The sequence below is a fragment of the Hirundo rustica genome, chromosome 12, assembly GCF_015227805.2.
Source record: "Hirundo rustica isolate bHirRus1 chromosome 12, bHirRus1.pri.v3, whole genome shotgun sequence".
Classification (NCBI taxonomy): Eukaryota; Metazoa; Chordata; class Aves; order Passeriformes; family Hirundinidae; genus Hirundo; species Hirundo rustica.
This window is the reverse complement of record NC_053461.1, coordinates 5,266,902-5,287,956: the sequence shown is the minus strand read 5'-3', so window position 1 is coordinate 5,287,956 and position 21,055 is coordinate 5,266,902. Positions and strand designations below refer to the sequence as shown.

The 21,055-nt window shown below is 44.2% G+C and overlaps 2 protein-coding genes across 7 annotated transcripts in view; one reads left to right on the top strand and one right to left on the bottom strand.

The window, feature by feature from the left end:
• Window positions 1–8,971, top strand: part of LOC120758437 (6-phosphofructo-2-kinase/fructose-2,6-bisphosphatase 4) — a 51,069-nt gene extending 42,098 nt beyond the window's left edge. For 3 of the 5 annotated variants that reach the window (XM_040076669.2, XM_040076670.2, XM_040076667.2), the window contains exon 14: window positions 6,164–8,971. In XM_040076669.2, coding sequence (XP_039932603.1) covers window positions 6,164–6,223 — 60 coding nt within the window. In that variant the 3' untranslated portion in view covers window positions 6,224–8,971. Of the gene's footprint in view, window positions 1–1,258; window positions 1,504–6,163 lie in introns of those variants that run through there. The other 2 variants (XR_005702886.1, XM_040076668.1) reach the window with 2 other exon arrangements.
• Window positions 8,972–11,306: 2,335 nt separating this feature from the next.
• PRKCD (protein kinase C delta) overlaps window positions 11,307–21,055 on the bottom strand; it is a 60,851-nt gene continuing 51,102 nt past the window's right edge. Inside the window, exons 9-18 of one of the 2 annotated variants that reach the window (XM_040076665.1) lie at window positions 20,711–20,811; window positions 19,123–19,219; window positions 18,678–18,805; window positions 17,860–18,033; window positions 17,227–17,318; window positions 15,750–15,812; window positions 14,452–14,590; window positions 13,415–13,603; window positions 13,047–13,175; window positions 11,307–11,842 (exon numbers count right to left, since the gene is read on the bottom strand). In XM_040076665.1, the coding sequence (XP_039932599.1) occupies window positions 11,684–11,842; window positions 13,047–13,175; window positions 13,415–13,603; window positions 14,452–14,590; window positions 15,750–15,812; window positions 17,227–17,318; window positions 17,860–18,033; window positions 18,678–18,805; window positions 19,123–19,219; window positions 20,711–20,811 (1,271 nt within the window). In that variant the 3' untranslated portion in view covers window positions 11,307–11,683. Of the gene's footprint in view, window positions 11,843–13,046; window positions 13,176–13,414; window positions 13,604–14,451; window positions 14,591–15,749; window positions 15,813–17,226; window positions 17,319–17,859; window positions 18,034–18,677; window positions 18,809–19,122; window positions 19,220–20,710; window positions 20,812–21,055 lie in introns of both variants that reach the window. The other variant, XM_040076664.2, reaches the window with a different exon arrangement.

Sequence of the window (21,055 nt, the reverse complement as noted above, 5' to 3'; positions counted from 1 at the left end):
CCAGAACGGTGCCCTCCCTTTGAGCTCAGCTGAAAACATCTATTTTCACATGGCAGAAATGCAGGCAAAGCTCTGGGGCGTTTGTTTGTGGTATGTGTGAACCTCAGAGTACCATGGTGATTTGTCTGGGGCAGATTGAGGCTTTGTGTTTGTCAGCATTGTAGTGGCTGAAGTTCTGACCTTTTCCAGTGAAGGAGTCTATAGTCCCTTACAGAAAATAATTCAGGGGAATTGCTTTAGCTGTTGTTGGGTCCCTCCTGTGGGCCAGAAAACAAGTGCTGGGGTGAAATGTCTGCTTTGCACATCTGGCCTAGTTGGTGAATGACAGAGAGGGGATAACTCATACCAGACCTCCTTTTTTATTTTGTTGAGGAGTGGGAGGGAGGGAGATGTTAATGCAAGGTGAGCTGGCTTACCACAGTGCAGAGCAAGCAGGTCTAATGAAAGCCATCAGCGTGAAGTTTGAAGAATTGGCAATGATTTGGCCTAAAATGGATCTTGTAAGGAGCTTCGGAGCAGTTTATCATGGTCTGCTCTCTTTGTAGGAGGGAGAATACCAATTGCACAGGCTTTGGGACTTGCAGGAGGTGGTGCCACTGCAGATGTGATTCCTGACGTGTTTGGCTGCACCGGGGTCTTGGTTTCATTTGGGTTTGAATAATTGAGTGCTGCAGTGAATGTCATTGTTCTTCTGCAGCCTCTGCAAGAGGAGGTGAGAGCTAGTTGTTGTGATCAGCTGTGAACAGTTAAGGTGTCTGAGAACATACTTTTTATTTTGTTAGATGTGTTACACTGCCTATAACACAGACACATTAAAAGCCTTCTTTTGGCACAGAAGCATGTGGCTTATTCAGTGAAGCACTGGAAGTTTCTCAGTGAGAAGATGTGTGTGTGCTCTGAAGCATGTGATAAGGTAGATTCCTACTTGGGCCTCAAAAAGACTCCCTCCTAAATGTGACTGACTTGAGTTTTGGGTAGTGCTGTCATAAAGGGAGATGTATTTAATTGCTCCTTGGAGAACTGTGAACATTTCAAAAGCTTTTACTATTTTTTTTTACTGTAAATACGTTTTTGTGCTGTCTCATTCTTGGGACAGTGACTGGCTCTCAGACTGCTGCATTCTTGGGGTGTGGGGGGCTGAAACCATCTCTGCTTCTCAATCAGCGCAGCTGTGGACTTGTGAAGGGACCTGATTGGTGGTTTTTGTTGGTCTTACTGCTGCATGATAAATATTCTCTGTATTTTTGTTATTATACAGAATGTAGACATTTCCAGACCTACCGAGGACGCTCTTGTAACAGTCCCTGCTCATCAGTGAATCCCGTGAGCTGACCAGCTATTGAACTTGGGGTGCTGTTTTCGTCCTGCTACTTCAAAATAAATTGAAAAACTAATCATTCCAATCACTTTGAAATAAAAAAAAAAAATAGCCACACCCAAACCAAACTCATAACCCAAAGCAAATGTTTGTACAGCACATGACTTGAAAAAAATTTATCAAATCACAATAAAACTGTTGTACTGGCTAATTTATTGTGGATGAGTTATCAAACCTTGATCGGCTCTCACTGGAATGCTGGTTTTGTAAATTGCTGTAATTTAAATATCCTGGAGGATTAAGCTTTATTGTAACAGCCAGCAATTTTTTAGTGTTAGGTGCAATGTATTTATGAAAGCCATGAAACACAAATTTGTTTTGCCCAGCAGAGCACCAGTATTATCTGTTTCAGGGCCCTTGGGAGTGATTGGACTGCCACGTAGTGTAAAATAACAACCCATAATTACTGTAAATCCCTTATCCCACTGATCCACAGCACTAGTGCTCTCTACATGTGCTAATTAATGATGTGCTGTTGGAGCAGGGGTAGCAAGCTTTCACTTAGTTCCAGGACAGTTATTCAAAGAACAGGAATGTGTATAAATGTTTTTAATATACAACTTTGGTTAACAGCTGTTCTGCATTAACCAGGCTTTAGGGTTTGCCCGTGGGCAGAAGGGATTTTAAATTCCCTCTTTTCCTGCTTTGTGTGGATGTGGGTGATGGAGCATGTCCAGCTCTGCCCCAGCTGCTCTGTACCAAGATGTTATGTGGGCTCCGATAAGCAGTGCTGACCATTCCAGAACAGGAAAGCAGAGTTAACCAGAGCATTTTGTAGCTGGGTAGTGGCTCCAGTAGATGCAGATCTCAAACCAGCAGGGCACGAACCCCAAACTGTATGATAGGAAAGCCTCTTGCAGGAGGGATGAGACTGCAGGCTGTGGGAGATGTGGTGCCTTGCTCTCTTTCCCATGGTGTTCCATGGGCACTACAAGGCTGTGGGAAGCACCTGTGCCATGGAGCAGGTAGCACTGAGGCAGGGAAAGGCAGAAAAACACTGAACCTCAGAACTGTTTTCCGTTTTCATTACATTTTCATGACAGAAATGTCATGTTTTAGTAGTGAAAGTAAGCAGGACTATAGGTTGTGTTGTGGAAAGCTTTTATCTGTGATGTTTCCCGGGTGGTTTGTTTTTCCCAAATCAAGATTTTTGGGGGAAAAAAAAAAGTTACATACCTGCATTTCTAAAATTGTACTGAAGTCTTCACAAGTTTTTAGCAATTGGGAATGTTTTTCATAACCTTCTGGCCAGAGAGCCTCCTGCTGTGGTGCTTGGTGTTTAGTTAAACCACTGTCCCTGGGATGAAATTGGGAGAACCTGGATCATTTTCCTGTTGCTGTCATGACTGTGATGTAGGAGTGGTTGGTCACTTTTCCATGTTTAATTGCTCCAGGGTCTGGGCATGAGCTTTGCTGTGAAGGTACCCCAGGGGCGCCCCTGAGCCTGTTTGTACCCCCTTGCACACCACAGTGAATCCACTTGCTGTTACCTGACAGCTGAGGTGACATTCCTGAGGGATCACAGGGATGCTGGCCTTAGTCAGGTACTGAGGAGCCACATGGAGACAGCGTGGAGTGCTGTCACCTCCGCAGGCTAAGGAAATACCATCCAAATGAAATTAAATGCATTGCATTTCTGATGGAGCCAGAATCTGTGCAGGCATCTGCTGTGGAAAAACTGAGTTTTGCTGCTTGAACAAGGATGGCTTGGGCTGTCAGAGAGAATTGAGGGAGAGGATGACAGGAGCAGGAGCTTGGCGAGAGAGGAGAGCAGGGTTTGCCTGGTCTGAGGCTGGTGGAGGTTGCAGAGGGAAGGGAAGCAGCAGGAGCACCCAGGACCCTCCATTCCTCCCAGCTGCTGCCAGCCCGATTTCCTGGGGCTGTGTCTGCATGTTGTTCTCTGCTGAGCACAGCACTCACTGTGCTGTCACATGCACCAAAGTGGATATTTGAAAGCAGAATGCTCCAAGGGTTTCCTCCTACAGCAGGATTGCCCAACAGCCCTTGCTTTGTCGCTAGAAGGAAGGCCTGATGCGGGGTGGGAGGCATCAGAGGTGGTTCATGGCACAGTTTGCTCAGGGGAAGCTGGCTGATAAAGTGCTGTATGTTTGTTCTGTGCTGTTTATTTCTGTGTTTATGCCTGTGCTGGTTGTTGTCTCCAGAGGCTCCTCCTTTTGTCTGTGGGAGCCTGTCTGCAGGATCTTCCTGTTCTGCTGTGAGGATCACGTGTACCTGAGTCAAAGTAGAACTGAAAACAGGGCCTGTCCTGTTGGAGACCCACAGCACTTTGCTGGGGGATGCTCTGTCCTATAGGAAAAAAATGTACAAAGGCCAGGGCATAATGAGAACAGCAGCAGTGGTATAGGAGGGTATTTGAGTTAGTCTGTGTACTTTGAGTCTTTCCAGGAAGGACTGGGTGAGATGGACTCTTGGGCAAGGCAGGGTCAGACTGCTCCTGCCTTGGGGAGCAGGCTCTGGAAGCAGCAAGCTCCTGCTGGGGCTGGCCAAGGGAAGAGGGTGTATGTCTTGGTAGAAACAGTATTTGGGAAAGGTGTGTGGTTTTTATTCCTCCTCCTGTGTTTCCCAGGCTCTCCAGGCAGCGTTGCTGCTGCTGTGGGGCTGTTCTCATCGTGGTTGTTTGTCGAGGTGTGCTTTGGTGCCCGGCAGTTGCAGGGACACCTTCTGGTCCCAAAAACAAGGCTGAAAGCTCCATCCCCTTTCTAAGCAGCAGCACTGTCCTCTATGCATGGCTTTTCCCTCACAGTGCCCATGGCTGTTCTGAAAGTGGGCACAATCCCAGCTGCCCTCATGTCATCTAATGGGATTCCTATTAGTAGGAACCCACTTACAGTTAATGAGGATCTTGTCCCTTTCTAAGCCCTGTTCATCTGGTCTCACTGCTGGCTGCTGTGTTTATTTAATAAGCCCTTGGGGGTGTTTATCAGGGATTATCCCAGTTTTTTCTTCCTTCAGTGTGGCAGTTCAGCACACTTCGCTTCCACAGCCTCCTCGTGTTTACTCAAATTCAAGCTTTTTTTGCTCTCAGCTTTCTTGCCTGCTTATCAATATTCCCTTTGGGTCTGTCTTAGTTGTTAAAATGCTGCTTTTATCCAAAACCTCTCATTGACTGAAATAAGCTGTATCTTCTGCCTTGCCTTAATAACCTCATTTCCTTTTAGCTTCATGTTTGAGCTGTCTAGCTCTTGCTGCTTGCGGACTAATTTCCAGTACCTCTGGATTCCTGCATTTTGATGCTCCATTTCATGCTCCATTTAATTTTCTTTGAATCAACATCAGATGTTTCGGCTTAAAAGATTTCAGCTAGTATTCTGGGAGTGCCTGGGGAGACCTCTCTACAGTCCCAGGGAAATTCTGGGTATGTTGCATCAGTTGCTAAGAAAAACACAAACACACCAAATGCCAGCACGTTCTGTTGGTTTGTTGTTTTGGGTTTTTTTTCCTATAACCATGCAGAATCTGACTTGTTTTGCCAACTCCTCATGTTCTTAGCAGATACTGATGCTTTCTGATGCTTTCCCCTTGCTGTAGAAGAGTTGCTTCTTGTAGAAGCTTCTTTTTGAAAAAGGGTTGTTGCTCTGCTTTGCTTTGCTTTCCTTCAAAGAGATGTGAGAGTGGGTCAGGCTGTGTGCTGGGGGGTGCAGAGATTTCCAGTACTTGGACAACTCTGTCCAGCAGCATTTGCTCCGTGTGTGTTCCCAGAAAACTCTGTTTATGGTGGAAAAATGGGGATTTACCCAAGGGCTTGAAGGCTGCTGACAAAGGAAAAGGCTGATGTGGATGTAGGAGAACTGGTAAGGGCAGAGCAATGTTGGCAGAATTCAACCTCCAAAGAGAATCTGGTACTGCTTTTTATATCTTGCTTTCAGAGGAAATGTCTGAAAAAATCTAGAAACTGGGCTTGGGGAGGGGATTGAATTGCTTTCTGAGTTCTGACTGATGAAGTTGTGAGTCTCAATGTGCTGTGGGCCCCTCACTGTGCTCGTGGGGCTCTCCTTTCCCCAGAGTTGGACTGGAGAGACTTGTTTTGAGTGTAAACTCTAATAAATGTGGCTATAAAACCACTGGAGCATTCCCTGATGTCACTGTGACATCTGCCACGTGCCATGTGTATCCCAAAGTGCATTTAAACTTTCATGTTGCCAGCTCTCCAGGGAACACTTGATGTTACCAGCTCTTCAGGGAGTTCTTCGGAGTCCTTCCAGTGATTTGACTGCTCACAGATAGGATCAGCATTGGCTTTATGGCTGTTGGTGTTAAGGAATTATTTCCTGGAATGTGCTTGGAACAAGGAGAGGTGGGCTTCCCTCCCTCAAGATTTTATTAATTCCTGTGTGGTTTATGGCCTTTGCAGGGTTCTGTTTTTTCTTACATTACATGCATAAAGACTGTGAGAGACAGTGGGTTAGAAAAATGTGGTTAAAGGAAAAAAAGGTTTTAAAAGCTGGTAACGCTGAGACCTGCATATGGTGTACAGGGACCAGCTGTCCGGTAGAGCTGTGTGATAAAATCTGAGGGGTGCATTTCACTGGCAGCAGAGATCCAGATCCTGCTTTTGGGTGTCTGAAGGGCTCTGTAAAGCTCCTGGCACTGGGATGAGGTCCAAGCCTGGTTCTGACTCCTGCTCAGGGGCTGGGACCTTTCCTTGTGTTTTACAGAGCCTTTTGAGGAAATGAGTGGCACAACTTGCCCACCTTTTGTGTCATGTCGTGGCTGCCTGTGAGACCTTCGCTTCAAATTTTTTTCTTTTTGTCCTTAAATTTACAGAATGTAGGTGTGAACAGGTCGAGAGAAGAAGCTTTGAGGACAGTCCCCACGCACCTATAGCTGCAGCTCCCGGGGTGGCAGCCCTTCCTCCAGCAGCTCAGGGTCCGGCGGTGTCGGAGCGGGGCGGGATGGACGTGCCCCCCCTTCCCTTCGAGACATTTCCAATGTGATTCCGCTTCTTTGGACTTGTGCTCGTGGATAACTCAGAAGGTATGATCGTGGCAAGCAGAGCAGAGTTGGTTTTAGATTCTTTTCTTGTGTAAATTTGTGCAGTTTCAGTGGGTTTTTACTGTTTGTCTGTGGATGATGTAAGGTGGTTAATTGCCCGTGTTGGTTTTACTGTCAGATTTTAATTGGACTTTATTTTCTTTCGTGTTTTTTCTAAGAGTTCTCTTATTTTTACTGTGAATGATTGCCTAGAATTACATAGAGGGTTTTTTTGATGGCGTATTTAACATGGGCAAAATCTACATTTTCAGCACTGGAGGCTTCATGTTGCAAAGCTGCTTTAAATGGGGAAAGCCCATCAGCCCTGATGATTGTCCTATGTTTTAAATTGAACTTTGGTTTGCCAACCAAAACTTAAATTTTTTTCTGAAATCCACAAGTGTCATGGGTTGACACACTTTGGTTTTCAGTTGGGGAGGAATGTGGAGTGTTGGAGATGTTGTTCCCTTTGGAAAATCAAAGCGTTAAAGCTGGATTTGCTAGCTGGGAAATTCTGCAGTTTTAGCAAGATTTCAACACTTCGCAGAGACCAGGTGTATTTTGGAGGGCAGTGGGGGACATGAGTGTGAGTGACAGCTGGGGAATGAATCGAGAGAGAAGATGGAGAGAGACACATCCTTTCTGCTGCAGTTATGGCAGGGGATGAGCAGCTTTTCTAAGTCTGGAAGGGAGGGGAAAAAGATTGAGCCTGTCAAGGGCTGGAAAAGCTGCCTCTCTTGTTAGTGTTGTCATTATGCTTTTAGAGAATTTTTGGAATGAATTTCAACATAAAAGTATATGTTTCTCTTTTATAGCCACATTTAATACGTGCAACAAGAAACAGTACAGGAAGGTTAAGTGAGTTTAACCATTCTAACAGCTCATGCAACAAAAACAACAGGTAAATTCTGAAATAATTTTTAACATGGCACACCTGCCTTGGGGTTTTTGGTATTGTTTTTAAGCACCTTCCATCATCCCAACTCTTCGTTGCTTTTTAATGCCTAGTGAAACTCCAGTGCTAAAAATGGAATTTTCTGTGTCTGTCAAGGTCATAACCTTTTAACTGTACTAAATCAAAGTGTATTTTGTGTGTGTGTTACCAGACAACTGAAGTGAGCTGCCAGCACTGCTGCTGGCTCTAGCTCTGAAACGAGAACTATTCTTTGGTAGCTGGACTGTGTTTTTTCTAAGGACTCTCTCCAATTAATTGAGCTTTTACCATGTGAGTTGTTTTGTTGTTTTGGTTTTTTTTTTTTCTTTCCTGAATTCCTGTGTGAAATACCAGGCCCTGGTAACATAGTTTTGCACGCAAGGGCTAAACTGTCTTTTGTTTGTGCAGGGTTTATAAAATAATGTGCTGCTGTTGTGATTTTTTTTTTTTTTTTTTTCTTAGTAAGCTAAATTCAGCAATATATTCAGCCCTGGAAGTAAGCCATAGTGGGTTCTGTTTCAGAGGAGGAATGTGTAGGGTGCAGAATGACCAGGAACACTTGCTTCAAGTGCTGCTGTCTAAAGCTTTGTGTGTGTGTGTTACGGTAATGCCATTTCAGACCTTTATTAATTGAGCTGTGCCCAGAGTTGTGGGGTGAGGAGAGAGCCTGCCTGGCACTGCTCAGAGGAGTGGATTTATTGATGTGTGGTTAACAAGGCCACCTTTGTGGCACAACTGAAGGAGCAATTTTCTTTCCCACTGTGCTGTGGGAAAGCTGGGCTGTGCCCCAGGCAGCCCTTGCTCCTCTGCTGGGACAGGTGGGGTGGTTGAACAGTTTGTACACTGAGAATGTGAGGATTTAGCTGTAAAAATCCCAGGAGGCTGCATTAGAAAAGTGGGATTTTACTAGCAGACTAAAATCAGCTCAGACCCACCTGAAGAAATGTGGAGAGAGAAATGTTTGCCCTCCTGAGAGCTGAGCCCAGGGGCTGCTCCTCTTTGCTGGCAAACACGGCTTGAAGTGTTTCCTCTCCCCCTTTGTTTTACCTCTCTGATCTGTCAGAGGTGCTGTAACATCCTTGAGGCTACATGTTCCATGTACAGTAGGTATTTTTATAGCCTGCTTTCAAATATACTGTGATGAGTGTTTTACTGCAATGGGTGTTCAGTAAAAAGAGTTGTATACAAGTGTAAATAAACTATTGTGCTGATACTTGAAGAGAGAGGGAAAAAAAGAAAAGTGAAGTTATTGGTTCTGTGGTAGGAAGGTACTAAATCAGTGACTGCATCTGACCCTGGCTGGAGAGAACAGGTGTAGAGGATGAATGTAGATTTGAGCTGAATGTAGATCTGGAGTGATGGGTTCCTCCAGGGATTAACCCTAACTGCTGTTTTGGGAAGGCACAGTTACGAATTGCAGGTAATTGTCACTTTCTAAAAGTGTGTGTCCCCCACTCCTGACAGAGCAGTCACTGACAGGGGAGGGGAAAACCCTTGTCCTGACCCTGTGTGTTTGTACCATTGGACTGCCTCTGTCCTGTGTGTGCCTGGCTCAGATGCAGTCTCTCGAATGGGATTAAACTGTCCTTTCTTACATCGTTGTAATCTTTCAGACAAATGTAATCATTTGACCTTTGATCCAAGTAATAAAGATCAAATGCTACAAAGTGCCCTGATCTGTGTTTCTTTCCCTGTCCATTCCCAGTGGCTGAATTGCCCAGGTGAGTGTTCCTGAGCCTCAGCAGGGTTCCACAGCTTCCACACTGGGAACAAGCTGGGTTTAGGGAGCATAGATATAAACGTAAGGATTAAATTAATTCACCCTTTGGTTGCTTTACTGCATGATTTAAGTAGGAAACTCAGTAATGTGGGAAGAAGTTGGAAGAACTGATTAAATAAATGCACGCCAGACTTTGCACGTGATGGAGGAGAAAGGTAAGACTGGATTAGCTTTACCTGGTCACTGGGATTAAAGTCTTCTCCACCCTCTCAGAACTACACTGTTCTTACATTGTCTTGAGCACGCTGCTAGTGTTCTGAGAAAGCTGAAAACCAACAGCCAAATGCTGCCTGTCAGTACAAGTTTGTATGCAGAGGGGAACTGGAGGGCGTTAAATTTGTCGGGGCACTTATCCTTCAGAATGACAAGGACAAAATTAATTACTGCTTTGTGCTTTTAGAATTATGTACTCACATTTTCATGTCTTGCTGACTGCAGCAAGGTGGTAACCACTTGGCTCTGCTCTGCTAGGTGGGAGGAGAGTTTTCATCGTTTTTTAACTCCACTCTGTGTTTCTGTTTGGAGAGCAGGTAACTTCTTTGTTTTAGAGCTTTTAGGCTCTTTCTAGACAAAATCCTTTAACAGCTGAAACGTTCTGTAGTATGAGGATGAGCCAGAGGCAATGGGTGAGTGATCCAGGTGGTGCTCACAGGTGGCCCTGGGATGCAGCAGTTCTGCAGAGGAGGTGGAGGAGCTCTCGTGCCTGTGCTGTCAGGAGGTAACAGTGGTGCGGGGCAGGAAGGGGATCTGTGCCCCTGTGTCACGAGTGCAGTCAGGCACAGCTGTGGCAGCGGGAGATGCTCCTGGTACATCAGTCAGATGCCAGCTGAAAGAGTTGCTGTGTGAAGCTGCTTGAGCAGATCTGGCACTTGTTACTCCAGAGTGCATGTGAGTGCAGGGAGCCAGCGTTCTCTAGGAATATTTACTGTACTTACAGTTCACAACAGCTTCTTTGTGTGCAAATACCCACAGCTGCTGGCACCCACATTTGTAACTTCTTACCTAGAAATGTGTTTCTGCTCGGGAGCAAGGGCCCAGCTCTCACCATGGAAAGCAGAATCACTTTCTGATGAAAAATGGCAAACCAGAAGTGACTCTGTAGGTTATGTGAAGGGAAAAAAGGCAGGTTCCTGTTCTCCCTGCAGCCCCTTGCAGGGCCCTGCCTGTTCCCCTTGGACTGGGGTTGGGAAACCAGGCCAGCCCTGGCTGTTTGGAAATGCCAGCTGTGTTCTGCCCCCTCCAGCCTAAATCTGCTGCAGGCTCAGATGGCATCCGAGTCATGCTGGCATTACTTGAGTTCTAACAATAAGCTAGAGGTGGTCTTTAAGAGCAGAACAAAGGCAGCAGTGTATTTTTTTGAGTCTCTAAAAGTATCACAGCTTTCAGCTGCTCTTTCAGCAGGATTAGCAGTCTGAAACTATGCAGAAGCTCCAGGGTGCTCCTAAGAGTTCTGTAGCACTCCATAACTCTTGGATGAACTGACATACATACATTTTTTCTGCCTGCTCAGTGTTGAGAAAATCAAATCATTTGCAATAATGTTACGAGTAACAGAAAACTCCTGAGAAGCAAGGAAACCTTGCTTCAGCCTCAATTTTATGAGCTGACTGCACAGCGAAGGTTTTGGAAGGCGAGTTGCAGTAATTACATTAGTTTTTCTTTCTCACTAATGGCTAAAAACCAAAATTCAGAAGTAGGTGTTGCAAGAAAGCAGGATCTGTTTTTGTGCCCTTCTAAAAGCAAGCAGGAGGAGCCACAGCTGCTGTGTTACAAACAAGCAAAGGAAACTGGAAGAAGGATTTTGTGTTTGGCAGTTTAATAGAATAATTCCTCAGGCAGAGCAGGCAAGTAACCTGTGTTCTGTCCTGTTGTGAGTGTTGTGGCTCTTAGCAGGAAGTGGCATTTAGGGCAGAACCCCACATTCCCAGGCACGATGGGGCTGCTCTGGGATGCTGAGGCCTCTTTGTCTCATGCTTGGACTGCCCTGGAATAAATACGTAAGCATTTGTTCAGCAAAAGCACCCCTGAGCTGTTTGCCACAGCAGCTGCTGTTAAACTAGGAATCTGTTTTTGTCTGGCACTTCATTCTGTTTAATTCACAAAAACAACAAATATTTTAAGAAAATTATCATCATCTCCAGGCATTATTTTTTTCATTGTAGTTTAAAGACAACTGGAGTTAAATTGTATATTGTTAAAAATCATGGAGCCAAGAATGAAAGTTACATTAAACTTTCTTTTAATTGAAGACAAATAAAAGAACCAAGGGCTCAAACACATTTTAAAAAGACATCTTCTGTTCCCCAATGTCTTCTCTCAAGCAAAATATACAGCACACACATATATATATATAAAACATAATTACATTCAAGTACCAAACAGAATTTACATTTTCCCAAACAGAGAAAATAATGCACATGATTCACATACCTTAAACCCAACCATGCATAAAAACACTGCCAATAAATCAGGAGTTGAACATAATTCATCACGCTACCGTGTAGTATTCTGACGTATCAACGTTGTTGGAATGCATTAACACTTGGGAGTCTGGGTTTGCAATGTGTAACTCTGCTTTAAAGTCCATCTCTTCAGAGACTTACTTGTTCAAGATCTGTTCAAATTTCGGGTTAACAAAAGAAAATCCATCAAATGCAGACTGATCCATGGACTCAATCAGGTTTTTGTCACTGTAAGACAATTTTGGCTTCTCGCTCAGAAATTCCCTGTCAAAGTTGTTGTAGTCACTTGCTGATTTCTGTGTTAGAGAGAGAAGACGGTTTAAGACAAACTTTGTATTTTCTTTCAGAACAAATTACTTAAATACAAAATATTGGGAAGTTAGTCTTTGAGCTCCCTCCCTCCTTCCCCTGCTTTAGAGAGAGAGAAAAAAATCTCATTTTAACCTGTTTTAACAAGACTATAAGATTATAACTGGGCACTTTCTTATTGTTAGAACAATCAAACCCAGGTTGTTTGGAGAAGAACCTCCTGGAGTTGGGATAACACTGGGTTATTACCCAAAGATTACCTGTTGACAGAAGTACTGCAGCATTAACTTACACATCAGATCAACATTTCTTGCCATTAACCAAGATGTTTAAATCCCTGAGAACGTTTTACAGGCTGTACTTGTTCAGAGAATAAAGCAATGCCTTCTAGCAGCTGTTTTGTGTTTCATAAATATTCATGGAACTAGAAACTGTTTTACACTCTGAACCACCAACGATTACTGTTTGTAGGATCCTTGTGTTTCCAGATTTCCCACTTCTCTGGGAACAAGCAACACAAACCCTTGTGTGTTTGAAGGGGCCAACTCTCCTCCCTAGAGTACATTTTAAAGAGACTGGTGCCTCCAGACCATTTCACCTGTTCTAGTAACAGGCTGGAGAAACATGCTTTGGATTTTTAACCAGGTGAGTTGAAGCAGCAGCATCCCACTGTCTGTTCTGTAGGTGTTTTTTCAGGTAACATTGGGCATGTACATTGATTCCAAGTTCAATACCTTAGAGAATGATGCCTGGGTGAGTTTGAAGCAGCAGAGATTTAATGCTTGCACAGAGTGCCTGCAGCCAAGGTACCAGCTGAGCAGCCTGGACTGCTGCTCCTCCCATGTGGCATTTCAGAAGAGCAAACTGCAAGGAACTGGGAACATTCTAATGCAGAGGGGAATGGAGATCAAAGCTAGCTGTTGGTTTTCCTGAACATTTCATTAATAAAGAAGCTCCTTGAGAGCAATAGGAAGACAATCTTGACAGGCAGCTCTCAGGGCAGTTAAAGGAGTACAGTGCACCTGTGTAGAAGTGAACCAGTGAAGAACAATGGGTTTACAGATACACAGCTTTCTCATTTGTAAAATATGAGGAGAAAATAGCAATAGAATAGGATCTTTTGTTCAAGTACAGAATTCAGCCCTTACCCCCGGGCTGCTATTTACTAAGAACAAAAAACAACCCACGTACCACTTTTGGCTTGAAGGGAGGCTCCACCTCCCTCTTCTCTAGCACTGTCCAGTTGATTGTTTTGAAGAAAGGATGGTCTCTGATATTCCCAGTGACCCCAAGTCGTTTTGCTGGATCCCTTTCAAAGAGCTGCAAGAGAAGACACGCAGCACAGCGTTAGAGCTGCTCCAAAGGTGCACAGCAGGGGAAGAATTACAGGTGTGGTGCTAAAACAACTAAAGGTGCTGACAGCAACCAGCATTAGGAATTATCTGACCTGGTGTTCCCTTTGTGAGAGCAGTTTGCTGCTAAACAGCTCCTTTATTAGGGCATTTCTCTCTCCTTGCACAGAGACAGTACCAGCACCCCAAGCTGCTCCTCAGTCCTACCTTTTCTAAAATATCCTTTGATTCCTTGGTAATCCAGCGTGGGTAGTGAGGGGTGTCCACTCGGATCGACTCAAACAGTTCATCTTCATCATCGCCATGGAAAGGGGACTGGCCAATCAGCATCTCATACAGCAGCACCCCAAAGGACCACCAGTCCACAGAGAACGTGTACCGCAAACCCTGCAGGATCTGGGGCCGCACACGAGGGGATACAGGTCAGAGGTAAGAGGCAGCAAGACATCCCAAAAACCAGAGGCAGTTCAAGAAAGAACCTTTAATGACTAGAGCACTTAGAGGAAAAATAAAAATCCATCTCTCTGGGAAATTGTGGACACCGCTGCAGCGCTGTGGTTTTACCCTAGGCTGCTGTTTGTGGGAATGTGGCCAGCTCCATGGACAGGTCTTTGCTCTCATTCAGAAATTTTCTCCCTTGATTTTAAGTAACCATAGACTTTAAAAACATCCTCTCTAGTTTCTTAACAAGATCAAGAGAGAAGCAAGTAATGGTGCAAAGTAGATTCCTAGAAAAGTCTGACGTAATTTATAGCTTTAAAAGCAAAATACCTTAGTTGAGCTGCTTTGCAAATAAGATTAAAAAAAACCAAAAAACAAAAAACCCAAACAAAACCCATAGAATTAAACTTGTGAGCTTGCCCTTAAAAGCTCCTTTTGTTTTGAATTCTGGTGGTTTGCACAGGCACAAGTCTCTTCTCCATCTGCAATGCACATACATAGATTCATTCTGCAGGAGCCTCATGGGTGGGCTGGCTGCACCTAACCCCCAGCTCTTAAAAAAGAGAGCATTTTAACTTTCCAAACCCACTTTTTTTTTAAACTTACAGCTGCAGAATATTTTAAAATCTCAAGTACCATCAATAAAAATCACAGCTACAATTTTTTCCTCTGATTTTTTTCCCTCTAATTAGACTTGGACTTTTCTGAACTATTAGTCTACAAAGAGGTGATTAATCACAGCAGCTCTTGTGCCATCAGGGCACTAAATCCATGGCAGCAAAGTCTGTGTGTGCCATACTGACCTCAGGAGCAATGTAGTCAGGGGTCCCACAGAAAGTGCTCGCCTTGTTGTCACCACCAATGTTTTCTTTGCACATTCCAAAATCAGCTATTTTGATGTGGCCGTCTTTATCGAGCATCACGTTGTCCAGTTTTAGGTCTCTGCAAAAAGTGTTTTAAAAAATGTTGTGCTTTAAGTAGTTTTTGTAATCAGGTGCACACAGTTTCTTCACTGATAAACACCTCCCCAGCGTCACACCTCAAGGCTTTTCAAGAAAATAATCATCCATAAACACAACCCATCTAAAATGGTGCTTTTGTGGTTTAAAGGCACGAGGGACAAGGGAAGAATTCTGTCTTGTCAAAGAAACTAAGAGGCTGAGGTGCTTATATAGAATGTGACCTTCTACTCCAGCACATTTGCTTTCAGATCCAAAAGCACAGCCAGAGCTCCTGTTGCTGCTGGAAGGCAGCATGAGTTAATGCCCCAGGAGCTGACACAGCAGAGCTGCACCAGCTCCAGGGCTCAAAAGAAGGATTGTGTTAGATTCTGAAAGCTTTTGGCAGGGATTTGATTGTTTGAAGCTTGTCCAGCTCTTAACACTACCTGTGACTTGTTCCTGGTTACAGCACAAGTTCCTGCATTGTGGCAGAGCCTGTGAAGGGTCCTATTCACGTCCTTCCTCAGAACAACACTATTCAACCAAGAAAGAGCTTTTTTTCCCAGTAGTTTCCAAGAGCTACATTCCCTCCCTTTCACCATGCTGCATTTTTTGTCCATCTGGCTGCAAGTGCACATACCAAGGAGGGCAGGCTGGAGGGAATCTGAACAGCCCTCTGCTTACCCAGGGCTGAAACAGAGCAGGGAGTTTCACAGAAGAACGGGGCAGTCATTTCTCCTGGGTAACTGCAGTTATCCAGCAGTGGCTCAGGGTCTGGCCCTCAATGCTTCAGCCTCGTGAGGCAGAGGCATCAATGTTGTGGTTTCATCAGAAGGCAAAAGCAGGGAACTTTCACCTTGGTGGTTTGCTCAAGGAGCCTCTCCCTCACCTCCACACTAAATAGACTCAGGATTTGAATGCAGTGTTTGAAAAGAACTGAAACAAAGCTCCGTTTGTGTAACACAAACCCCATTCCATCATTCCAGTTGCCAAGGGAAAAACCACACAAATACAGATTCATTTCAGGCATGTTAAGGGCCTTGGAACTACATCAGATCTCTGACAGAGAGCTTGTGCTTGTTGCATCAATCAGGAATTACAAGACGCATGAAGTGCTAAGACGATTCCCAGGTCCCAGCCTGGGGCTAGCTGGTACTCACCTATAAATAATGCCTTTGCTGTGAAGAAACTGGAGCCCACACACAATTTCAGCTCCGTAAAACCTGAAAAGACCAGAACGTATTTTAATGTTCGCTCAGTTACAACAGTCAATGCAGGTCGCCAAAATAATGCTGTGGGCATCTTTTCACGGAGTGAGAAGCACTGCACACATCTTTAAATCCCAGTATCTCCGTGTTTATGCAGCCAGATGCCGTAACCTGCAAGTTAATCCCTTCACCACACATCGGCAGTGTCCAACACCAAACAGCAGAGGGGACGCGGCAGCAATTGCTGTAAGGCTCATCCCACATCCCTCAGGGAACACCATCCCTTCCCTCCTGCTCAGGAACAGTCTTTGTGTGGCCTTAGTGATAGGCAGGTGCCTTTTGAAAGAGCTCAGCCCTCCAGGATTGCTGCGGGAGGGACTGGGCAGCAATGGCAAGGATAGAATTGGGCTTCATCCATCTCTGCACCTGCCTGCTCCCAACAGACAGACTGAAAGGTGCCATCACTGCAGGAGCACTCTCCTCAAAAAAAAAAAAGAGGTGATAATCTGGGGGCCTGAAGGAAAATCTGAAAGAATGCTTCCTTCTGCCTCAAAAAGCATATATATTTTTTTTAATTTGGAAAAATTTCCATTTCTATATAGAAGATGAATGTTGGTCCAAACCAAATAGGCACAGAATACACCCAGGTAAGCTGCAGGGGCTTTATCCACATTTTTGCTGGGGAGAGTAGGAAGGGAGCTGACCTATACAACTGGCTGCTGTTGATGCCAGAGTTCTTGTTGTGATGCCATCCAGTCAGCAGTCCTTAGTGCAGTGCCAGTAACAGAAGTAACTTTCCTGGGGTTTACAGATAGGTCCAGTGCTCTGCACTGTTACTTTTTAAAATTTACATGCCACACCCCCTCCATGATGCCGTTAAAACACCCATGGGTTTGGATGAGAGTAGAAAATAATACAGTATTTTGGCATCCTTCAAAGACCACTGGAGCTGAAAACTTCAGTCACAGATAACAGACACAAGTGCACTTACTAAACAAAGTGCTCACCCATTTAATGAGCATCTCATGGAATGTAGTTTTCTGTACTATCATGTCAATTTAGCAATAGCAGTAAGCGTTGAACTTTTCCCTCCCATGCTCTTTTCCAATTTTTTCCATCAGCATACTGTCCTAAAGTACACTGAAGCTGTGCCTTTTGCTTTTCAGTGCTGGCTCATGCTGCAATTTATGTTGCACCTCTAGGAACAAGCATCCCATAAAGTACATCATCACACTGTCACGTAAATGAAGCAACTGCAACTCCACACGTCATTAAGTGAACTTCATTGTATTCAACCAGTGCCTAGAAATATCTTTTCAGCCGTCAGGCTCTGAACCTTGACTGCAGGTAGGGAGGGGCACAGAACTAGAAGCCTTAAACCCAGAGATGAATCGTTCATGGGGTGGGGAATGAAGGGTTGAGGACTCACGTGGCTCTGTAGAGGTCAAAGCGCCCCTTGTCTTGGATGTGGAACATCAGGTCTCCCCCATTCAGGAACTCCATAATGAAGAACAAGTGATCCTTTTGCAGATAACCAGGGAATGGAACAATTACTGATGCTATCCAACCATTAATGAAGTAGCAATGTGCCTCCAGGGGACCAAGCAGCCACTTCCCTCTTCTCCTGAAGGATTTTTGATTTCATGCACCCCTATGAGGCTCCTACAGAGTTGAGTGGCCTGGTCTCGTAAATATAAATATGTGATCTTGCATTCTGTGGGTTTCTAGAATTAATACAGACTTAAATAGACTTTCTGATTTCAGTCTGTGACAGTCATCCTTTTCCTCTCACTGAGGGTAAAGCTCAGATCAAAGACTTAAATTAAACTCCTTCGTACTCCAGACTGCAGAGTTGTTTGTCTGATTTTATTCTGTCCTTAGCAAGACATGCTTGGTCATACTCATATTTACTTTCCATTAGGCCCGTGAATTATTGCACAGACCACAGGAAAAGGACATTTAATTCTTGCCTCACTAAATTACTTCCCTTTGACTGCTGGTATCAGCATCCATTAAAAGGCTCAGTCTGTTTTGTTGCTGTCACCAGTTAATTTTTTCTTACCTTTGTCTGAAAGGTGCAGTAAAGATGTGTGAGAAATGGATTTTCCCAGGCAAGAGCGAGGACCCTCTTTTCCACCATGGTACATTCCACGTCGTCATCAATTAGCACCACGTCCTTTTTCAGAGCTTTGATAGCAAAGAATTCATTCTTCCCTTTCAGCTCAGCAAGCAGAACCTACAAAAAATAAAAGATGAGAGTACAGCACGTGTAGGAAAACCTGGGGCTGATCTCTCAGGGAGGGAAAGCCAAAGGTGTTCAGAGTAGGTGCACTGACAATTAAAAAGCACATTTCAGTGGGAAAGATGAGGGAAGTTTGGGAAGGTGAAGCTGCTGGACACAAGATGAGGAGATAGGGCTCAAGGACCACGTGCCACAGGCACAGGGGGTTTGCTGTCAATGTCTTGTGAGTGTGTGAACAGCAGCCTTGTGAAGCCTGGTCTGTCTCTAGAGCTGCAGCCTCAGAGCCCAGGCAGGTCCCAGTGCTCTCCCAGACATCCCCTGCCACTGCACTGGGGCACTGTGAGGCTGGTCAACTAAACATCCCAACTAAAATATCCTTTTGCTCTGGGTGCATTAAAGGGCAATTCCTCTGCCTCGATACCGAACTGACAAACTGCTGTGCACCATGAATCACTTCTGGGCTTCCACAAGAACCAGCTGATGGATTTCTAGTGCCTTTGACAAAGATGTCTACATACAATTCTGTTAGAAGATTACTGACCCAAGAGGCTGGGAGACCTTTCTGGTTAAAGGAAACAGCCCCTGACATAGCAGAGATCGAGCCAGGCAGACACCTTAACTCTCAGCTTGTCACATACCTTTCCAAAGCTTCCTTTCCCCAGCACTTTGTGGAAGACAAAGCTGTCTATGTTGAATTTTCTCCTTGCAGCTCTCGGCGCTGGCTTGGTTGTGTTCACCTCCCAGAGCTTATCGTACTCGCTGTTATCTGCTGATCAAAACAGGGAGGGGAAAGTTCACAGAGGCTGCAGGAACACTGCAGGACTTAAAGCACCAGATAAGAATTAGGTACTGACATGGTTTTTTTCAGTGCATCTGCTGCTGGAATTACTGGTGAACCTAAACATAAGGGACAAGTCCTGTGTAAGCTTTTCATGTGGCCAGGAGATGGTAAAAAGAAATACATGCTGCTTTTTTTTTTTTTTACAGCACTTATTAAAAAAATTGTCTAACACAAGGCAAGAATTAATAACTTCTTAAACTGTCTGGTAGGTAAGTGGCTGTATTGAAACAGTGTTTCCTCACCTGTTGTATCTCCTCCTGGAGCTTTATGTTTCTTATCAAAATCTTGATAAATACCAACACTTTCTACGGATCCAGAATCAGACCTTCGTGTAGATTTCTGGGGAGAAGGGCAACGTTTGAAATTATATTAACACTGTTACTTTAGAAATAGAGTAATAGCTTTAAATGTACCATGACGGCAGTGTAAACCTTTATTTTAAATTATTAACTCCCAGTATGTATCTTTTCTCAAGAATTCTGGTTCACAGACTATTTAATCACCTTCTTTACAGCTTCACATCAACCATTTGCTTTATTTCCTTCAGTGCAAGAAAATAAGTCACTGAAATTCCTGAACAGTCTATGTTCTGCTGTTCATTGCAAAATTATTAAAGGTACAATGGTTTGAACCACAGTGGAAGGAATTTGAACTGTGGGAAAATGTCCCCTTGGATGTCTGTTCGTGTGAAAGAGGAGATGGGAGTCACTGTTTTACTGGACATGCTGAAGCCATATCTGGATGTGACATCAGGGAAACAACGCTTACATATGGAAGATCCCTGAGATCAAATTTCAGTAATGAAAAGATTGAGCTCCTCTGTCACGAAAGAGCTGCCACAACAGCTCTCACTGTTTTCAAAGTAAATATCCTGTGAAAGCTTAGGAGTACACACCTCAGAGGAAGCACTGTTGGCTTTTGTGATATATTTTCCTGTTTTATTTCAGAGTTTGTGTCTGAATCTTTATTTGCAGAAGCTGACCAGAAAAGAACCATGCTGCAGCGGGAGATGAACAATGCAAGCTATGGGGCCAGCATTCATTCCAGAGGGGTTTTCTCTGTGTGTGTGTGTATATATATATATGTGTGTATATATATATATACACACACACACACACACACACACACACACACACATATATATATATATATATATATATATATATATATGTACACACACAGATTTTCAGCATTATGACGCTGCTGATTAATCCATTAAACAGAAAGGAACAGAATAATATTGGCACCGCAGAAGAACAAAACTGGATCTCTGGAAGCCACACACCTTTTAAAAAATTCTTTAAGTGGCAAACCCCCTTCCCTATTTCAGTTTGAGACCACTGATATCTTTGTTAGCCTCTAGAAGCGTCCAGTTTAAAAAGACAAAGCTGTTTGCATTTCCTCTTTTCCAAATACAGTTCCCCACAAAAGGGATGTGTCACAGCTCAGCTGGTCTGTAGCCAAGGTAAATTTGGCCCAATCAGACGCCCAAACTCGACCAGCCTAGAAATAAAACAAGTCCCCAGATAAGGCAAGGGTAGGTTGGATTCAAACCTAAACAGGAGCCCCACGGCCAGCCCTGCTCAGTCCTGAATGCAGGCGCTGGCCAGGGAGCTGGGTGGTGCAGAGATCCCAACCACTGGCTGTCCAGGGAATTTGAACTCCTCCTGAACAATAAAACCTCATTTGTCTCACGATCATCGATGGCTCGAGTCATGAATCTGTCTCCAATCCATGACCCCACGTAGCAGTGATGCAGGAAAGATGACGTGAAACCCCCCAAATGCTCTGAAAACAAGTAATTACCTGAGAAAAGGCAATAAAGCTTACCTGGCTAACTTGATTTAATGCTTCAGCTAGCAACTTCTGGTTTATTCCACATAAGTTTGCCACCTTCTTCTGGCATTTATGGTGCACATTCATCCCACATTCTAAAAGAAATGTAAGGATTGTCATACAAGCATCAGGAAAATACTGACATTACAACAAACAGGGGCTGTTCTGTGCAGTTCAGAAACTTTTTTTAAGACCAGACTGGACATGGACCTGTCACTGCTACCAAAAATCACAGGTTGGATGATTTAACACAATGAAGACTAAAAAAAAACGTTTCACAAGGAGAAAAAACCCCAATCATCATTACTTTATTCTCACAACCTGCGCCAATAAGCATCA